The sequence below is a fragment of the Lepus europaeus genome, chromosome 3, assembly GCF_033115175.1.
Source record: "Lepus europaeus isolate LE1 chromosome 3, mLepTim1.pri, whole genome shotgun sequence".
NCBI lineage: Eukaryota > Metazoa > Chordata > Mammalia > Lagomorpha > Leporidae > Lepus > Lepus europaeus.
The window spans coordinates 32,275,855-32,293,127 of NC_084829.1; the positions used below are offsets into that span (position 1 = coordinate 32,275,855).

Here is a 17,273-nt window from a genome sequence, read left to right on the forward strand (position 1 = left end):
CCCGGGTCACTCCCTCACTTCCCTGCCATCTTATCCCTCTGTTTCCAGGGGGCAGGATGCCCTTATCCCAGGCCTGGCCCCTGGGGAAGCCCGAGGGGGTTATGGGGTCTGATGGGGCAGGCAGCAGAGAGGGTGCGCTTTGCTTCTCTTTCTCATTCTGCCCTGGCCGGACCCCATAGCAGCTGAGACCTGCACAGGGCCTGGTGGAGGAGTTGTGCCCACATTGGGGGTGTGGGAAATAGAGTGATGTGGGGGGAGCTCAGACGGAGAAAGGATCTGGTGTGTGCCCAAGGAGCTGCCCCGGGGCCTGGGAAGGAGCTGGCCTGCCGTCTTCCAGGGCAGCCAAGACGCTGACGGCATGTTACTGCGAGAGTTTTCTGGCAACAGGGGGTCCCCAGGGGCAGGGAGCCGGGGTAGGGGGGAGCGGGTGCTGGGCTGAACCCCAGGAAAGGAGCATGGCCGGATTGGGGTCCTCTGGTCCCCAGTTTCTGAGGCTCCAGGAGGAGAGGAGAGGAGGGAAGAGGAGAGAAGAAGAGGGGAGGGGAAGCAAAGGGGAGGGGAGGGGAGGGGAGGGGAGGGGAGGGGAGGAGAGGAGAGGAGAGGAGAGGAGAGGAGAGGAGAGGAGAGGAGAGGAGAGGAGAGGAGAGGAGGGGAGGAAGGTGAGCCCCTGGGGGAGGCAATTATGGGACCTGAGGGGCCTGCGCCAGGAAGGCAAGAACTGCGTGGGAGTCAGAGAAGAGTCGGCGAAACTCCCAGGAGGTGATGGGCCCACCAGGGCCAGGGAGGCAGGAGGGGCTCCCGGCTTCTCGACCCCAGTCCACAGAAGCCAAAATTAGGAACTAGCCCCGTCTCCCCGTCCTCGTCCGGTCCTCGTCCGGTCCTCATCAGCCAAGGACCGGGGGTGTGGGGGAAGCTGAGACCTGCGGGTGGCGGCCCCGGGGGCCCCTCTTACCTGTCCTTGCCTCCGTGGAGACTGAGCTGCGTCGTTTCCCATCCCGGATCCCAAACAGCAGGAACTTGTACTTGCGGGAGGGCTCCAGGCCGGGGACAGTGACCGCCCGCTGGTCTGAGGCCACCGGCACCGCCTGGGGCTGTCCATCCCTGTCCTTGTACTGGACCACGAAGGAGTCAAACTCGCCCTCGGGGACTGTCCATGAGAGGCCCACAGAGTCCAGGGTGGCATCTGTCACCGTCAGCTCCCCAAGACGTGGCTCCACGGGGGGCTCTGTGGCCTCAGTGGTGGCTGGGGCTGAGGGGAGGGGATCTGGGTTCCAGGAAGACAAAGAAGGAGGCTGAGCTGTCTGGGGGGGGGGGACCCCGGGGCCCTCACCAGCCTCATGGCACCGGGAGCAGCCACCACTCTATCTTCATGACATCATTGCAAGGTAGCATTTCCCACAGCGGTGGAAATCATGGGTGCCTGCACCCACCTCGGGGTTATGGCAGAATTGTCAGCAGCCCGTCACACTCATCACTGCTTTCAGAAGTGGCGGGTTGTGAAATGAGTCCCCATGGCCTGGTGTTCAATGAGCTGGGACATGAGCTCTGGTACCCATGATAAATTCAGTCTTTTAGGAAGTACTTAGATAACAGTACTCATATGTCAATAAAATGGGCTTCTGTTATAATCTTACCCATTTATTTTACAGACTTCAAAATACTGCTCTGAGAGGGGCCAGAGGTTTCGCCAGAGGCTGCGGCATAACAGGCACAGAGAACCCACAAAGAGGGGGAGGGAGCTGCGAGCAGAGGGAGGGAGGGTCAGGGGTAACCAGGGTTGGGGAGCACCTCAATCCCCTCACTCACCTGTCATGGCCACCACAGAGAGAGGGCCCACATGCTGCCCGCCATGCACCCCGTAGAAGTCCATCTTGTATGTGCTTGCTGGCTCCAGGTTGGGGACCGTGACCTTGAGCTGGTCTGCAGCCACAGGTACCACCTGGGGCTGCCCATCCCTGTCCTCATACTGGACCATGAACGAGTCAAAGTGGCCCTCAGGGACCATCCACGAGAGGCCCACGGAGTTGGAGGTCACGGCCGTCACGGTCAGCTCCCCCAGGCGTGGCTCCAGGGGGGGCTCTGTGGCTGGAGGGGTCTCCTCTTCTTCCTGTGGGGCTGGGACAAAGACAGTAGGAAGGGTTCTGTTAGAAAAGGACCCCATCTTGGGGCCGGTGCTGTGGCGCAGTGGGTTAATGACCTGGCCTGAAGCGCCGGCATCTCATATGGGTGCCGGTTTGAAACCTGGCAGCTCCACTTCCGATCCAACTCTCTGCTATGGCCTGGGGAAGCAGCAGTAGATGGCCCAAGTCCTTGGGCCCCTGCACCCACGTGGGAAACCTAGAGGAAGCTTCCGGCTCCTGGCTTCGGATTGGCGCAGCTCTGGCCATTGCAGCCAACTGGGGAGTGAATCATCGGATGGAAGACCTCTCTCTCTCTCTCTCTCTGTCTCTCTATGTAATTCTGACTTTCAAATAAATAAATAAATCTTTAAAAAAAAAAAAAAAGGAACCACGAGGTGGTTCTGATACAAACCCACACTGATCAGCTACACCCAGATGTCTGGCTACTCCTTCACCAAGTCCAGGCCAGGGGTCTGAGGTGGTTCTTGCTGGAGGGGGAGGGGTGTGAACCATCCCCTGGGAAGTGGCTGAAATTCCATCTGTAGGTCAACTTCTCGGGCCTGTCCAGACCCTTCCCCTGATCCCCAGACTGCTCAGCAGCTTCCCTGGATCTGAATGAGCATCTCAGACTCAGTAAGCTCCACACTGAGGTCCTGAGCCTCCCCTGACCTCTCTCCAGCTCCCACTCCAGTAAAATAACCTCCTCACTCTTCCAGCTGCTCGGGTCACCCTGTGTCCTCTCTTACACCCCACATCTGACACCGTGGGGAGTCCTCTTGCCACCACCTCCGGAGTAGGGCACAGCCAGGCACTGTTATCACAGCATCTCCCAGGGCTCCTCCTTCCCTCTCAGTCTACAGCCAGAGGGACCCTGCCATCAACCTACAGCTTATCCCTTCAATGGCTTCCATCTCACTCACTGTCAAACCAAGCCTCTGCTGTGGCCCCCGAGGTCCCCGCTGTTGCTCTCGTGTCGTCCGTCCCCTGCTGCCCGCGCTCCCCGCCTGCCACCCCACACCACGCTGCACTCCCTGCTGGGGCAGACACTGAGGCCCCCCAGGCCTTCCAGGTTCTGCATGTACTTCTGCTGCTGCTGCCTGGGACACCGTTCCCCAGAGACCCACGTAGCCGTCCTCTCGCCTGCTTGTTCAAGCCTTTCCCCTGGGCTGTGCTTGTCACCGTGCAACCTGCTGCTAGAACGGGAGCCCCCCAGGCAGGTTCTGTCTCGCTTACTGCCAAGTCCCAGTGCCCAGTATACAGCGCGCGCCTGACAAATGTGTATCTAAATAAATGAGTCGTCTGCAGGCTCCGCTTGGAGAGGCTGCGCTCAAGACCGGCCCAGCCCCTCTGCCTCAGAGCCAGCTGAGAAAGGTGGCTCTCCTTAGTGACGGACCTGGAAGGGGGCCCCAGGGGTGAAACAGCAGAGGGGTGAGGGCCGGAGGGCTCCCAAGAGCTTGTTTCTACCACTCCCACGGGACAGCAAGACTAAGCTTACTGTGGGCTGGCGAGCAAGCCTCAGGCAGACAGTGAAGAGTCTGGGTGGGAGGTGAGGGGCGGAGGCAGTGCAAGGGGAGGGAGGACCAGAGTGAGCACCCAGCACGGAACCCCTCTGCGTACAGGTGCCGGGCAGGCGTGACTTTCATGCCATTTGCCCGCTGACCTTATTCCTTCCTGCAGCCTCCACTCTGCTCGCTTTTGCCCGTTCTGTACTTCTTCCCACCAGGGAGAGGCACCATCCCTCCCCAGGAAGCCTGATTATCGGTGGTACGAATGGGAAGAGGCGAGGCGATGACAGTCCCCGCGCTGCCTCTGGGCTGGTCTTTCCCATTCAGAAGTGTTTCTAACCAGCACCTACGCATTTCCGTGCTTGGCACCGGCACAGCGTGTACCGTGTGCCAGGCACACACAGCTCAGCCTGCCAGCAGGCTCCAGCTGCTTCACCTTCTCGCCCCGATAATGAACATCAGTGCTCATTCCTTTCTTAAAGAGCCATTACCATTTTATCCAAGGCATGTACAACACGAGACGTATGAAGTGCAGGGTTTGGTGCCCCAGCTTGCTTTGCACTTGGGGGACCCACGTCTCCTATGGGAGTGCTTGCTTTGAGCTGGCTGCTCTGCTTCCCACCCAGCTTTCTGCTGGTGCACACCCTGGGAGGCAGCAGGTGCTGGCTCAAGTACTTGGGTCCTTGCCACCCATGTGGGAGACCTGGATGGAGTTCCTGGCTCCTGGCTTCAGCCTGGCCCAGCCCTGGCTGTTGTGGTCATTTAGGGAGTGAATGAGTGAACCAGCAGATGGAAGATCTCTCTCTCTTTCTCTCTTTCTCTCTCTGTCAGTCTCTGCCTTTCAAATAAAGCAAAATAAAAATCGTTTAAAAACCTATATAGGGGCCAGCATTATGGTATAAGCAGGATATGCCACCACCTGCAACACCAGCATCTCATATAAGTACTGGGTTGAGTCCTAGCTGCGCTACTTCTGGCCTAGCCCCCTGATAATGGCCTGGGAAGCAGCAGAAGATGGCCCAAGTGCTCGGGCCCCTGCACCCACCTGAGAGACCTGGATGGAGCTCCTGGCTCCTGGCTTCACTCTGGCCCAGCTTGGTCGTTGTGGCCATTTGGGGGAGAGAGAACCAGTGTATGAAGATCTCTCTCTCTCTCTCTCTCCCAGGCCCCCATCTCTATAACTCTGCCTTTCAAATAAAAAAATAAGGGGCCAGTGCTGTGCTATAGTGGGTTAAGCTGCCGCCTGTGGTGCCATCATCCCATTTGGGCCCCAGTTTGAGTCCCTTTCTCTCTCTGCCTCTCTCTTGCTGTAACTCTTTCAAATAAGTAAATGCATCTTTAAAATAAATTAAAAAAACTTAAAAATATATAAATCTAAAAAATGCAAGGGGTATTCAACAAGTTCATGGAAAGTGAGTATTATGAAAAAACTACATATGGATTTTAAAAAAAACTTTTTGATCCCAAATAAGCTTAACTTATCATTCCATTTTCCACAAACTTTCTGAAGTATACATATTTTGAATTTGGGTATATTTCAAAACCTCTAGCATTAGAATGCAGACATAAGGCTTTCTCCCCAGAGGGTCTGAACAAAAGTGGAGTGAGTGGAGAACATGACAGCTTGACCTCAGACCCTCAGGGCAGGTGCACAGCATTCCCTCCGCCTTGCTGGTGAGGGCGCAGAGGTTCCAGGAGCTGAGTTTCTCAAGCTGGCCCAGCTAAGGACTGGGGAAGCCAGGAATGGGCTCTGCCTGTCAGGCTCCAATACTCAAGTTTCCCTTGACCGCACCATGCAGCCAGTGCTGAGCCAGCCTTACCCCTGGGACCTCCCAGCACCCGGTGTGGCTGCCCGGGAGAGCGGGACAGTGGCAGCACGCTCTGGGCCAGGCACAAGCCTCCCTGCTGCCTCTGGCCCGGAGCAGGGCAGCTCAGGGTGATTCTCCCTGTCCCCTCCTCTCAGTGCTGAGTGTGGCAAAGACAAGAAATTGAGGGAGGAACGTTCTGGAAACAAGGTTGAGCTTTGTGAAAGTACGGAAGCCACGCTCTGGAAACCCGTTTCTCCACCACCAAGTTTTTAACCTGTTCCCCTGTAGTGGAAGTTGTTTTTGAAAAAGATGGGTCTTTGTTTCAGCGAGCAAAGGGATAAAGAGTCATTGTCCATCACTGTGACCTGGCCCTGCAGGTCGGCGGGGCTCCCAGAGGCACTGCCGCCCACTCAGCCCCTGGGGCTGTGAGGCTGTGGCGAGGACGTGCAGGCTGGGTCAAGGACGTGCAGGCTGGGTCCTCTGGGGGTGGCCTGTAACCCGCCCGAGAGAAGGCAGAGGTTGTTCTTTGCTCATCGCTTGATGAGCGTTTGCATCTGGAAGAGGCCAATCTCTCGTGCATGGTCTGAGCAGCCAAGAAGCTGAGCCCGCCCTGGGGACAAAGCGGAACGAAGGCAGGGCGATTTCAGCAATCATAGGCAGCAGCAGCTCTGAGTGCGTGCTTGCAGTGCCCCGGCCACGCTCAGTGCTTACATCCACTGACCACCGAACCTGCCGAGAATGCTGTGAGGCAGGTGTGGCCCCGCTTTACAGTCAAGAAAACAGGCTGGGGAGCCGGCGCTGTGGCGCAGTAGGTTAATCCTCCACCTGCAGTGCTGGCATCCCATATGGGTGCCGGTTCTAGTCCCAGCTGCCCCTCTTCCAATCCAGCTCTCTGCTATGGCCTGGGAAAGCAGTAGAAGATGGCCCAAGTGCTTGGGCCCCTGCACCCGCGTGGGAGACCAGGAAGAAACGCCTGGCTCCCGGATTTGGATCAGCCCAGCTCTGGCTGTTGTGGCCATCTGGAGAGTGAACCAGTGGATGGAAGACCTCTCTCTGTCTCTCCCTCTCACTGTCTGTAACTCTACCTCTCAAATAAATAAAAATCTTTAAAAAGAAAGAAAACAGGTTGTAGCCCAGGCCCTGCCCCTCTGCTGTTTGCAGGTCCTCCCCAGGCAGGTAGGAAGCACGACTACACTGGGACAAGCTGGGGGCCAACAGTGGGAGGGCAGCAACCCAGGCCCCTACCCTTCACTCACCGGTCACGCCCACGGTGGACACGGGGCCCACACGCCGGCCCTCGTGCAGCCCGTACAGGTGCATCTTGTACTTGCGCCCCGGCTCCAGGCCCCACACGGTCACCTCGCTCTCCTCGCCCCCGACTCGCACCACCTGCGGCCGCCCGTCCCTGTCCTTGTACTGGATGCTGAAGGAGTTGAAGTGGCCCTGGGGGACGGTCCAGGAGAGGCCCAGCGAGTCCGGGGACGAAGCTGTCACCGTCAGCTCCCCCAGGAGGGGCTCCTCGGGGGGCTCTGGGGCCTCCGTGCTGGGCTCTGTGGGGCTGGGGGTCTCGTCCTCCTCTGTGGGGGCGGGGGTCTCTTCCTCTGCAGCTGAGAAGGGGAGACAGGGAGGTGAGGCAGGGCTCCTGGGACATGTCCTGGAGTCTTGGGGACAAGGAGGGGGATCTATGGCCACGACTGGGGTCCTGAGGTCACTTCTGAGCAGCCCGTCTTTGGGGCTGGGGTCCAGCTGGCTGACAGCTAACAGACACGCCCAAGTCCAAGGTCAGTTGTGGGGAATCTGGGGCAGCACAGCCCCTCCCTGCCCAGGAGGGGGCAGAGCTGAACCACACAGGAAGGCACAAAGGGGCCAGGGCCGCAGCCACAGCAGGGCCGTGGTCATCACCCAGTCCCTAGCACCATTCCCTGCTCAGCCATCAGCAAAAAGCAAGAGGCCGAACCTCCTCTGGCCCCCCCGCCAGGGCTCCCAGTGTCCACTCACCTGTCACCCCAATGGCAGACACGGGCCCCACACGCTGACCCTCGTGGAAGCCATACAGGTTCATCTTGTACTTGCGCCCCGGCTCCAGGCCCCACACGGTCACCTCGCTCTCCTCGCCCCCGACTCGCACCACCTGCGGCCGCCCGTCCCTGTCCTTGTACTGGATGCTGAAGGAGTCGAAGTGTCCCTGGGGGACGGTCCAGGAGAGGCCCAGCGAGTCCGGGGACGATGCTGTCACCGTCAGCTCCCCCAGGAGGGGCTCCTCGGGGAGCTCTGGGGCCTCCGTGCTGGGCTCTGTGGGGCTGGGGGTCTCGTCCACCACCTCCTGCGTGGCTGAGGGAAGAGAGGGGGACAGAGGCTGTAGGGGTGACTGGCTTGGCTGAGGCAGTCGGGAAGGACAGTGACGTGCATCCAGGGGTCAGGGATTAAAATGCCACTTGGGATGCCCGCATCCTATATCAGAGGGCCTGGGTTCGTGTCCTGACTCCACTGCTGACTCCACAGCTTGGAAGCAGCAGCAATGGCTCAAGCACCTGGGTCCCTTGTCATCCACATAGGAGACCTGGATGGAGTTGCAGTCTCCTGGCTTTGGCTTGGCCCAGCCCCAGCTGTTGCGGGCATCTGGGGGGAGTGAAATAACAGACAGAAGCGTTATCTGTCTCTGTCTCAGCATCTTTCTGGCTTTCAAATAGAATGAAAATAATCAATAAAAATTTTAAAAAATTGTGAAGTGTATCCAGCTGATGAATTCTTCAAGTGTGGGTTTAGCAGGGGCAGGGGGAACACGCGGCCACTCAAAGTCACTTGGTCTGTCCCTGCCAAGGCAACCACAGGTGGGACTTGAAATTCTCCAACTCTACAGCAGGCCCGTTTTTAAGTTGCTAACTTTGTATGGCCCACGAGTGACACTATAAATATCCAAATGGCCCTTGGCAAAAAAAAAGGTTCTCCACCCCTGCCTTAGGGCCTTGAGCAGCTGTTAGGAAAAGCCATTGGGTCACTCAGATGCACGAGGGCTGACGACCCGCAGGGCCTGCCCCAGCCTGCTGGCAGGACTGCACTGGTAGGGCCTGTAGAGATGGGGGTCACCCTTCATTTCTGAGATGGGGAGAGAGGAGGCCTCAGAGGCTTCTTCTGTGCTGTGTTTATGGCCGATGCTGACCGGAAAGCAAGGTGGGCAGTGCGGCCTCTTCCCGCCTTGGTCCCTCTCCCGGGTGTCCTCTCGCCAGGACGACACCATGGAATGGGCTCTTGCTGAGGACTCCCAAGCAGTCCAGCCCCTCCCTCCCCTGCAACCCTAAGGAATGAAGTGCTACAGCCGGGCTCCTGGCAAGAGTGGGTGAACACTGGGCGGGCGGGACCTGGCCAGCTGCAATTCCGCCCCCGCCCTGCGGGCACCAAGCCACAGCTCTCTGCAGCTAGGCCTTCACGGAGCCAGCCCCTCTGTGATCCACCCCGTGGTTCTCGGGCTACCCCTTAAGGGACAGGAGGTTGAGGAGGTGACATGCAAGAATGGTGACCCAGGCAAGGATGGGGACGGTAGGGGGCTGGGAAGCAGAGAAAGGCTCCCCGGAAGTGGGAGTGTCAGGGGGAGACAGAGCAGGTTACTCTGAAATGGCAGCTTTGATGGGCTCAGCTTGAGTCTAAGGGTTATACGTATATGAGCTCATTGACTTCTTAACGACTTCTGTGTCGTGGTTACCATTATTATCCCCCTGTGACAGAAGGGGAAACTGAGGCACACAGAGTTAAGGAATTTGCACAGGGTCATAAGCTGCAAAGCGGGTGGTAGGAGCCAGGCTGCAGAGTCCATGGCCCTAAGCACTGTGCCATACTACCTCTTGGCAAAGACTGTGGGGGCCATGGAAGGGGCACCGGACGGGGAGAAGAACCAGCTGGGAGGCAGGGCTGAAAGGGAACCCCATTTTTGCTCCATGCTGCTGGGAGGCCCGGGGTCTGGGGCTGGGAGCAGCCCTCTTCATGGCACAACAAGCTGGTGCCCTTGTCCCTTGGATCTGCCACCTCTGAGCACAGTGACGGTGGCTGATAAGGTGTGGGGAGCGGGTGGCAGAAGCTCAGAGGTGACCATGGCCTGAACCAGGCCGTGAAGGAGCCCAGTGAAAACCGTGGGGCCCAGAACACGGTGCTGAAGGGAGGGGGCTGGGGGTGGGAAGACAGACGGAGCAGGGACGAGTCCCAGTATTTGGAGCGGGGATAGATAAGACCCCCTTCCAGAGGTGGAGAAGTAGAGCCGAGCCAGAGCAGGAGCTGCAGGCTGGGCGAGGGCCCGGGCTGTGGGGGGAAGGGGAGCAGAGGGAGAGAGAGGCCGAGGCTGTGGCAGAGTCTGAATGAGCCCGAGAAGGTGGAGCCTGGGCCGGCCCGCTCAGAGCAGGGCAGGAGCAGGGGAGGGAGGCCGGGGCGGCACTGACTCACCCGTCTTGGCCACCACAGACACGGGCCCCACACGCTGCCTTCCATGAAGTCCGTAGAGATTCATCTTATACTTCCGATCGGGCTCCAGGCTGGAGATGGTGACCTCATTCTCGTCCCCTCCGACGGGCACTGCCCGGGGCTGCCCCTGCGCGTCCTTGTACTGGACCACGAAGGAGTCGAGGGGGCCCTGGGCCACGGTCCAGGACAGGCGCAGGGCATCTGGGGTCACGCCAGTCACTGTCAGCTCCCCTAGGACGGGCTGCTCAGGGGACACGGGTCGGGAGGGCTCCTCTTTCTTCTCTGGGGCTGTAAACAGGAGGATGCAGCCAGGTGCTGGGTGGGCAGCTGCGGCTGGGGCCTGGGCCTGGGCCTGGGGCCTGGGGCTTGGATGGAGAGTTACCCCCCCTGCCCCGGTGAGGGGTGGTTCACTGCTCGACTAGTGTGAGTGCTAACCTCTGTGGAGTCTGGTCTGGCCAGAGTATGACACACCTTCTGGGACTTGGGGAGCGGCTGGCTGAATGGGATGGATGGGGCCCAACCATGTGGGAGAGGCTGGCTGCCCTTAGCGTGGGAGCAGGGCCAGGGGGCTGGAGGCAGGCGTCTTGCTGGGAGGCCCAGCGGGTTCCTGGCTGAGGGCACAGTGTGGGAGGACGGGTAGGGGTCCCCTGGGGCTCAGGTGGCTGCCACTCACCAGTGGTGCCGTCAGCCGTGAGGGGGCCGTAGCGCTTCTTGTTGACCATCCCAAACAGGGCGAACCTGTACTTGTGGTTAGCGTCCAGGGGAGACACGATGATGGAGCGCTCAGGTCCCTCCACAGGCACCACCTGGGGCCGCCCATCTCTGTCCCTGTACTGGACCACGAAGGAGTCGAACTGGCCCTCAGGGACAGTCCAGGAGAGCTGCAGTGAGTCTGGGGTAGGGTCGGTCACCCACAGCTTCCCGAGGCGAGGTGCTGTCCCCGGGCTGGGGTCACTCCGAGGCACTAGGAGGCACAGAGAGAGAGAGTGAGGGGGAGATGGGTCCCGGGAGAAGGGAGGACCCATCTCCCACCCAGGGATGCCATGTGAGGCTGTGCAGGCTGTTCACTGCACAAAGGCGTGTGCTGAGTACAGTGGGACGGAGATCCAGCTTGCCAAGCTGTGTGCCGTGTGGAGGGGTTGTGCCTGCCGGCAGGAAGGGCTGCCATCTCCCAAATGTCACAAAGTACTGTTTGCACACGCGTGGCCCTGACCCTCTTCACAAGCAGGGGGCATGGGGGCTTCAGGGAGAGGAGGGCCCGGCCAGGCCTTCCCGCATCCCCAGAGCCAGGGAAATCTTCCCAGCACAACCTCCACTGCTTCCAGGCCTAACTCCCAGCTGCTTTCTTGTCCACGGGAAGGCGGCACAAGCCCGGAGTGCGTTATCATGGGAGAGCTCCGCTCCCCTGCTCCAGGTTGCTCCTCCTGGGGAACCTGGGCCCGCTGCTGACCCTCACTCTGCACCACAGCCCTGTCTCTGGCTCCTCGCTCCATCAGCACCCTGAACACCCTCCTGCCCACCCGCCCCGCTGGGCCCGCGTCTCTCCAGCCGCCATCTTCGCTCTTTGCTGTGTGTTCCCAGCCCCGGTTCTGAAAGTGGTGTTTACGCCAGTTGTAGCCACGTCCTCACCTCTGTCAGGCTCCCAAGCCAGCTCCGTCCCTTATGGGGGCCAGGAGCGACCTCGTCATCGCTAAGGCCTGTGGACGCTCCCGTAGCCTTTGAATCACTTTCCCGGAATCTGAAGAGTTTGGCCGCACCCTCCTCCCCGGCGTCCAGGAGGGCGCGCGCCGGGCTCTGCCCCTCCCGGCTGGCCGCTGCGGCCTGCCCTGCAGGCTGCTCTTCCCCTGCCACTACTCTGAGTGCTGGGCGCCCTCAGCGTTCCAGCGGGGCCCTCTCTCCTCCCCACAAGCCCTCCCACTGGCTCCTGCCCGTCGGCGCTGAGAACACCCAGCCCTCTCCCGGGTGCGGTTCAGCCCTGGGGCCCTACCGTGTCCTGCTCAGGTGGCCTCTCTGCACCTCCGTGCCCCTGTCTATTGAGTGGGCGTGGCTCACAGGCAGCTATAAGGAGCCTGCTGATGCCCCAAGCGTCTGGAGGCTCAGAGCTAAGTGTCCCGTCCGGCTTCCTCCACCCTCAGACAACTGGGCTGTCTGATCCGGAAAGCCGGAGGGTTGCCTGGGCCTCCTTGCTCTCCTTCAGCAGACCCACTGCCACCAGCCCGGCCCTGTCACCACCACCATGCCCACCAGCTCTTGGGGCACTTCCCAGCTGGCCTCTGCAGCTGTCACATGTAAGACAAACATCGAATCACGTCACTCTCCCATTAGAACCCGTCAGAGGCCTCCAGGGCCCTCCAATGGGGCCAAGGCCCTCAGCACCGCACACACAGCCCAGAGACCACGCCCTTTCGCGCCCCACCTGCCCTGCTCTGGGGGGGGGGGGGAACACAGGCCACTCCCTCTGGCTGCCCCACACTGCTCTCCTTGCAGGACTCAGCTCAGCACCACCGCCTACGGGAAGCCTTCCTGGAGCTCCCAGGGCACTGGGAAGGTGCAGCAGGGAGGGTGTGACCGCTGTCACTCACGGATCTTGCCTTCAGCCACCAGGGGGCCGTGCCTCTTCTTGCCGACAAGCCCGTACAGGACGAACTTGTACTTGCGGCCCGGCTCCAGGGAGGTGATGGGGACGGAGCGCTGGGGCCCCTCCACAGGCACCACCTGGGGCCCCTCCTTGTCCTTGTACTGGACCACAAAGGAGTCGAACTTGCCCTCGGGGACCGTCCAGTGCAGGAGCAGAGAGTCGGAGGTCAGGCCCGTCGCTGTCAGCTCGCCCAGGCGCGGTGGGCTCGAGGACTCCCCAGGCTTCTCCTCATCCAGGTCTGGGGTTCGGAGGGCAAAAGCACAGCAGCCTCAGCCACGCCCTCATCCCCCTCCCTCATCCCCCTCCCTCATCCCCCTCCCTCTCCTCCACCAGCCTCACTCCATCCTGACAGCTCCGTGGCCGGCCCTCTGGGAGGGACACATTGCCCCTTCACTTTCTGTTTCTTTCCTACCTAGCCTCTCAGGACCTCTGGGGGAGTTTCAGGTCCCCCACGGCTCTGCCTGTGAGTTTCAAGCCTCCCCATGGCTGCCTCAGAGCAGTCTGAGAGCGCCTCAGGCTGCTGCCTCTCTGGCCGCCCTCTCTCTGTGAGGAGTGGACCAAGAACTGGGGCAAGAGCCAGCCACCCTGGGCCTGGTCCCCTAGAGAGGGTACCCCAGGCCCTGCCTGGCCCTGCTCCCATGAACCTCACCCAGCGCCAAAGCCCTAATGGCTGCAGGGTCCCCAGCCCACGGAGCTGCCGTGCCCAGCAGCTGGCCAGGTAGGCCACAGGAGGCTGTCCACCGCAAGCCTGGCTCTCAGGGAGGAGGCACTGGGCTGCAGGGAAGGGTCGGGGAGGTGGGGTCTGGGGTTAGAATCCCAGGCCAGAGGCCTGCCCAAGCCCACCCTAAGAGATGGTTAGGCCAAGGTGGGCAGAGGAGTGCCTAGGGAGGGAAGGCAGGACAAGGGCAGGGGGAGGACCGGGGCCTATCCCTGCCTCACCCGACTTTCCTCCTGCACTCTTCCTGGAGTACCCACCCCCCCATCACCAGTCTAAGACGCCCTCCCTCCGCCTTTGCTCTAAACCCACAACTTTTTTCTCTCTGTCCTCTCCTCCCACGCTGCTCCACGCATCTGCCCTGGTCTTCACTGGCCCCTCAATCCCCCTCCCACCTCTGAGGTCCCCATGGCCCCCAGCTCCCCCACCCCGGTCTTAGCACTTTGGTTCGAGCAGAGTCCAAAATGTACCCATAATGCCTTGGTAGGTGATGGGGGCGGAGGGCCTGCCCCTGGGAGGGACCCCATGAAGTGACAGCTCGTAGGGGGCTCCAGGAGGGGGCGGGGGCACCAAGGCCTGGCGGCTGTCCCCTGGCAGCAGCTCCTCATGCGCCCCTGGCCACTCAGGCACCCGCAGGTAGAGCTGGAAGTGGGCGAAGGTGTCGGGCTGGGCGGTCCAGGCCACGCGCAGGCGCCCTGTCTCGTCTCTGCCCAGCACACGCAGCTCTCCGAGCTCCTGGGGGCGCTGTTGCAGAAGAGGGCCCTGGGCTCCTTGGGTCGTTGAGGGGCCTGAGGGAGGAGGTTCATCGGTAGCCCCCAAGAAGCCCAAGGGTGAGGACCCTGGGAAGGGGCAGGGTGAGAGAAACAGGAGAAGGGAGGATAAGAGCCAGAAAGGGGCCCCAGCCCTCGACTTCTGCCCTCCAGCCTCCAGGGGCCCAGAGACCACCCTGCGTCTGCTCTGGGTTCCAGCACTGGGGCCACCCCACCCCACAAAGGGCTAGGCCTTCAACACCCACCCCCCGCCCCAGGGACACATTCCTGAGCACACAGGCAGAGGAACAAAGCCTGTCTCTCTCCCTCCCTCCCTCCCCCAGCAAGGCTTCCCAGTCTGCAGCCCCAGTCTCCACGATGCCCCCCACCATGCATGCCCCTCCCCACTGGTGGCATCCGGCTTCCATTAGTGCTGCAGTGAGAAGCCTGGAAGAGAGGAGGAGGTGGTGCTGTTAGGAGAGGAGGCTGCAAGAGGTGAGTGGGAGGGGAAAGAGGAGAGAGAGGGTGTGTGTGTGGCGAGGGGCGTCCTGGTCGGGTGACATCCGGAGCCTATGGGAGAAGAAGAGGTTCACCACCCCCCCACAGCAGCCACCGAGCCCGGCCACTGGTCCTGTGGGAGAGACAGGCGTGAAGGGAGCCAGCAGGCTTGGAAAAGCAGCTTCGGAAGCAGCGGTTTCACCCCTCACCACACACACATGCTGCCTGCTGGCTTCAAGCCACCCCCAAGCAGTTCCCTTGTGTCCTCTCAAGGTCAAGGCCACATTGTGGGAAGCAGTAACCACAGACCAGTCTTTAGTCACCCTCACCACAGTGAGTCAGAGTGAGAGCCGCTGGCTTCCATTGCCACTGCGACGGCTCCAGGGAGTCTGCAGGCACTGCCCCCCCCAAACCAGCACCAATGCCCCTTCTTTGGCCTGGACTAACACTCCTGGCACAAGTGTCCTGGGAACCCAGGTGAAACCCAGGGGCCCCAAACACCAGAGCGCCTTGGCCGTGGGTAGGCAGGGACACTGGGTGAGGGTGGCTTCCCGGGACTGTGCTGTGAGGCTCTCGGGAGCCGGGTTAGACAGGTGCGGTGGGGCGTGGCAGTCTGAGCTGGGAGGCAGTGGGAGGGACTCCGGCAGGCAGCACGCTCCAGAAGCAAGTGACTCTGGGGCAGGGGATGTGTGCGGTCCCGCGGCCCCAGCCCACGCTACCTGTGGTGGTGACGAAGGCGTAGGACTTGGAGGTCTGCCCCGCCCGCACCCCGTGGACCTCCACGTGGTAGGTGGTGCCGGGCCTGAGGTCGGGTAGGCTGACGGTCCGCGCGTTGCCCGACACGGTCAGCTCCCCGCCCGGGCCCCGTGCAGGCGGCTGGGGCCGCCAGCGCAGCACCACGCGCTCGAACTGGCCGCGGAGCCCGTCGAGGGACACGAGGAGCGCGCCGTCCGCGGCACTGCCCAGCACCTCCGGCTTGGGGTGGCGAGGCGCGGCCCCCGGGTCGATGCTTTCGGGCGAGAGGCCGTGTCTGCCCTGGGTGGAGTCCCGCTTCCTGGTGCCCGGGGCGGGGCTGGCGGTGGGGTGGGGGCGGCGGGGCGACGGCGCGGGGGAGCCCGCGGGACCCGCGGCCGCGAGGCGCCGCTGCAGGTACTCATGGATGTGGCGCGCCACCGACGTGTAGGTCTGGTTGGCCCGCAGTGGGTAGCCGTGAGCCCGCAGGTGGCGCTCCAGGTCCTGCACCGTGCCGCGGAACCGGCCCAGCTCGGCCGTCAGGTTGGCCCAGGCCCGCCGCGGGGGCTGGGGCAGGCTGGGCCCGGGCCGGGCCTCCTCCTCCCGCTCCTGTGCGGGCCGCGGGGGCCGCGGGGGCCGCTGGGCGGGGCCCGGCCGGGGCTGGGGGGGCGGGGCTGGGGGGCGCACCTCCGGGTAGCTGTAGTGGCCTGGTGCTGCCGAGGGGTGAAAGAGAGCGAGGGAACAGGTCAGCGGCCGCGCCCCCACACCCCGCACTCCTTCCCTGGACAGCCCCTCCCTCCACGCCGCCCACCAGAACTAGAGGCCGCTTCCCTGCAACCCAGCCCCACCTGAAAGAGAACGGGAGAAATGAGTCGATGTGCCAGGGGCCCCCTGCCCTCCCCCGCCCCCCAGGCCCACCACTGTTGCTGCCCTAGGAAAAAGAGAAGCCAGCTGGTGGAACCCTGCATCCGACGGAGAGAAAGGGGCCTGGGGGAGAGAACGTGAGTGACAGCAAGGCGGGTGTCCCCCGCTGGCACGGGAGGAGAGGAGAAAGTTCCAGGCATCTGTTAAGAAATCTTGAGGGTTAGTGGAAAATTACCGCGACCTCAATCCTGGAGGCAACAGGACTGCTGCGGTCTGATCTACCTAGTCCCCAGATCTGTCAGCGCAAGGCCTGTCCCTCTGTCCTCACTTGGGTAAGAACGGCCTCTGCTGGCTGGCTGGGACAGCATCTCTCCATGGGGCAGTTCCTCCCTAGTCTAACCTGCAGCCCTCTCTATGGGACTCTAAGCACCCACAGGCCCTGTCTTCTCCCTGCCCCATGAGGCAGGTGCTTTGGGATTGCCACACACCCTACCATACTCACAGTGGCTGTGAGCCCCAGGACCTGGCTCCCGAGCAGGGAGCTCCTAGCCTGGGAAACCAGGGCCCTCCCCTTCGCCGCTGGCCAGCCGTACCTGTGTTGGCTCTGATGGAGGCTGGGTAGCTGACGGCCCGGCCCCTCTCTGCGGTGACGGTCACCACATATTCCACGCCTGGCATCAGTTCGGTCAGCACTGTTCCATCTGCTTCCGGGGGCACTTCCAGCCGCACCCTCTGGTTGCCGGCACTCACATAGGACACCACGAATCGGTCCACTTCGGCCTGGGGGCGCAGCCAGCTGAGATCCATCGTGGTTGGTGTCACGGCCACCACGCGGAGGTCCTGGGGCCCATCGATCACTAGCCGGGTGAGAGCGAGGAGGGCTCAGGTGGAAGTCTCGTCCTTCGGTCATCAGCTTTCTGTCCGAGAGCCCAGCCCCCATCCAGTCCCCGACTCCCAGCTGCCCCTCTCAGCTGGCAGGTGTCCACCCAGGACCCCACCCACCCGGCCCTGGTTCTCACTGGTGGTAATGGTCTTAGAGGCAGGGGGGCCCCAGCTGGTCCCGCGGAGGGCGCGGACGGTGACCTGGTACTCCTGACCCGGAGCCAGTCCTCTCTGGTCATAGGCTGAGGCAGAGCTGGGCACCCGTGCTGTGAATGGGGGGCTCGCCCCCTCTGTCTGTGAGAAAGAAGGGGAG

General features: G+C 61.9%; 1 protein-coding gene across 6 annotated transcripts in view; it reads right to left on the minus strand.

Annotated features, from left to right (window-relative positions):
* TNXB (tenascin XB) overlaps window positions 1-17,273 on the minus strand; it is a 58,992-nt gene that overhangs the window by 24,688 nt on the left and 17,031 nt on the right. For 3 of the 6 annotated variants that reach the window (XM_062185896.1, XM_062185894.1, XM_062185892.1), the window contains exons 5-14: window positions 17,098-17,254; window positions 16,672-16,935; window positions 13,706-14,074; window positions 12,465-12,758; window positions 10,556-10,846; window positions 9,865-10,170; window positions 7,432-7,764; window positions 6,690-7,040; window positions 1,807-2,115; window positions 953-1,264 (exon numbers count right to left, since the gene is read on the minus strand). In XM_062185896.1, coding sequence (XP_062041880.1) covers window positions 953-1,264; window positions 1,807-2,115; window positions 6,690-7,040; window positions 7,432-7,764; window positions 9,865-10,170; window positions 10,556-10,846; window positions 12,465-12,758; window positions 13,706-14,074; window positions 16,672-16,935; window positions 17,098-17,254 — 2,986 coding nt within the window. Of the gene's footprint in view, window positions 1-952; window positions 1,265-1,806; window positions 2,116-6,689; window positions 7,041-7,431; window positions 7,765-9,864; window positions 10,171-10,555; window positions 10,847-12,464; window positions 12,759-13,705; window positions 14,075-15,201; window positions 15,928-16,671; window positions 16,936-17,097; window positions 17,255-17,273 lie in introns of all 6 variants that reach the window. The other 3 variants (XM_062185898.1, XM_062185893.1, XM_062185897.1) reach the window with 3 other exon arrangements.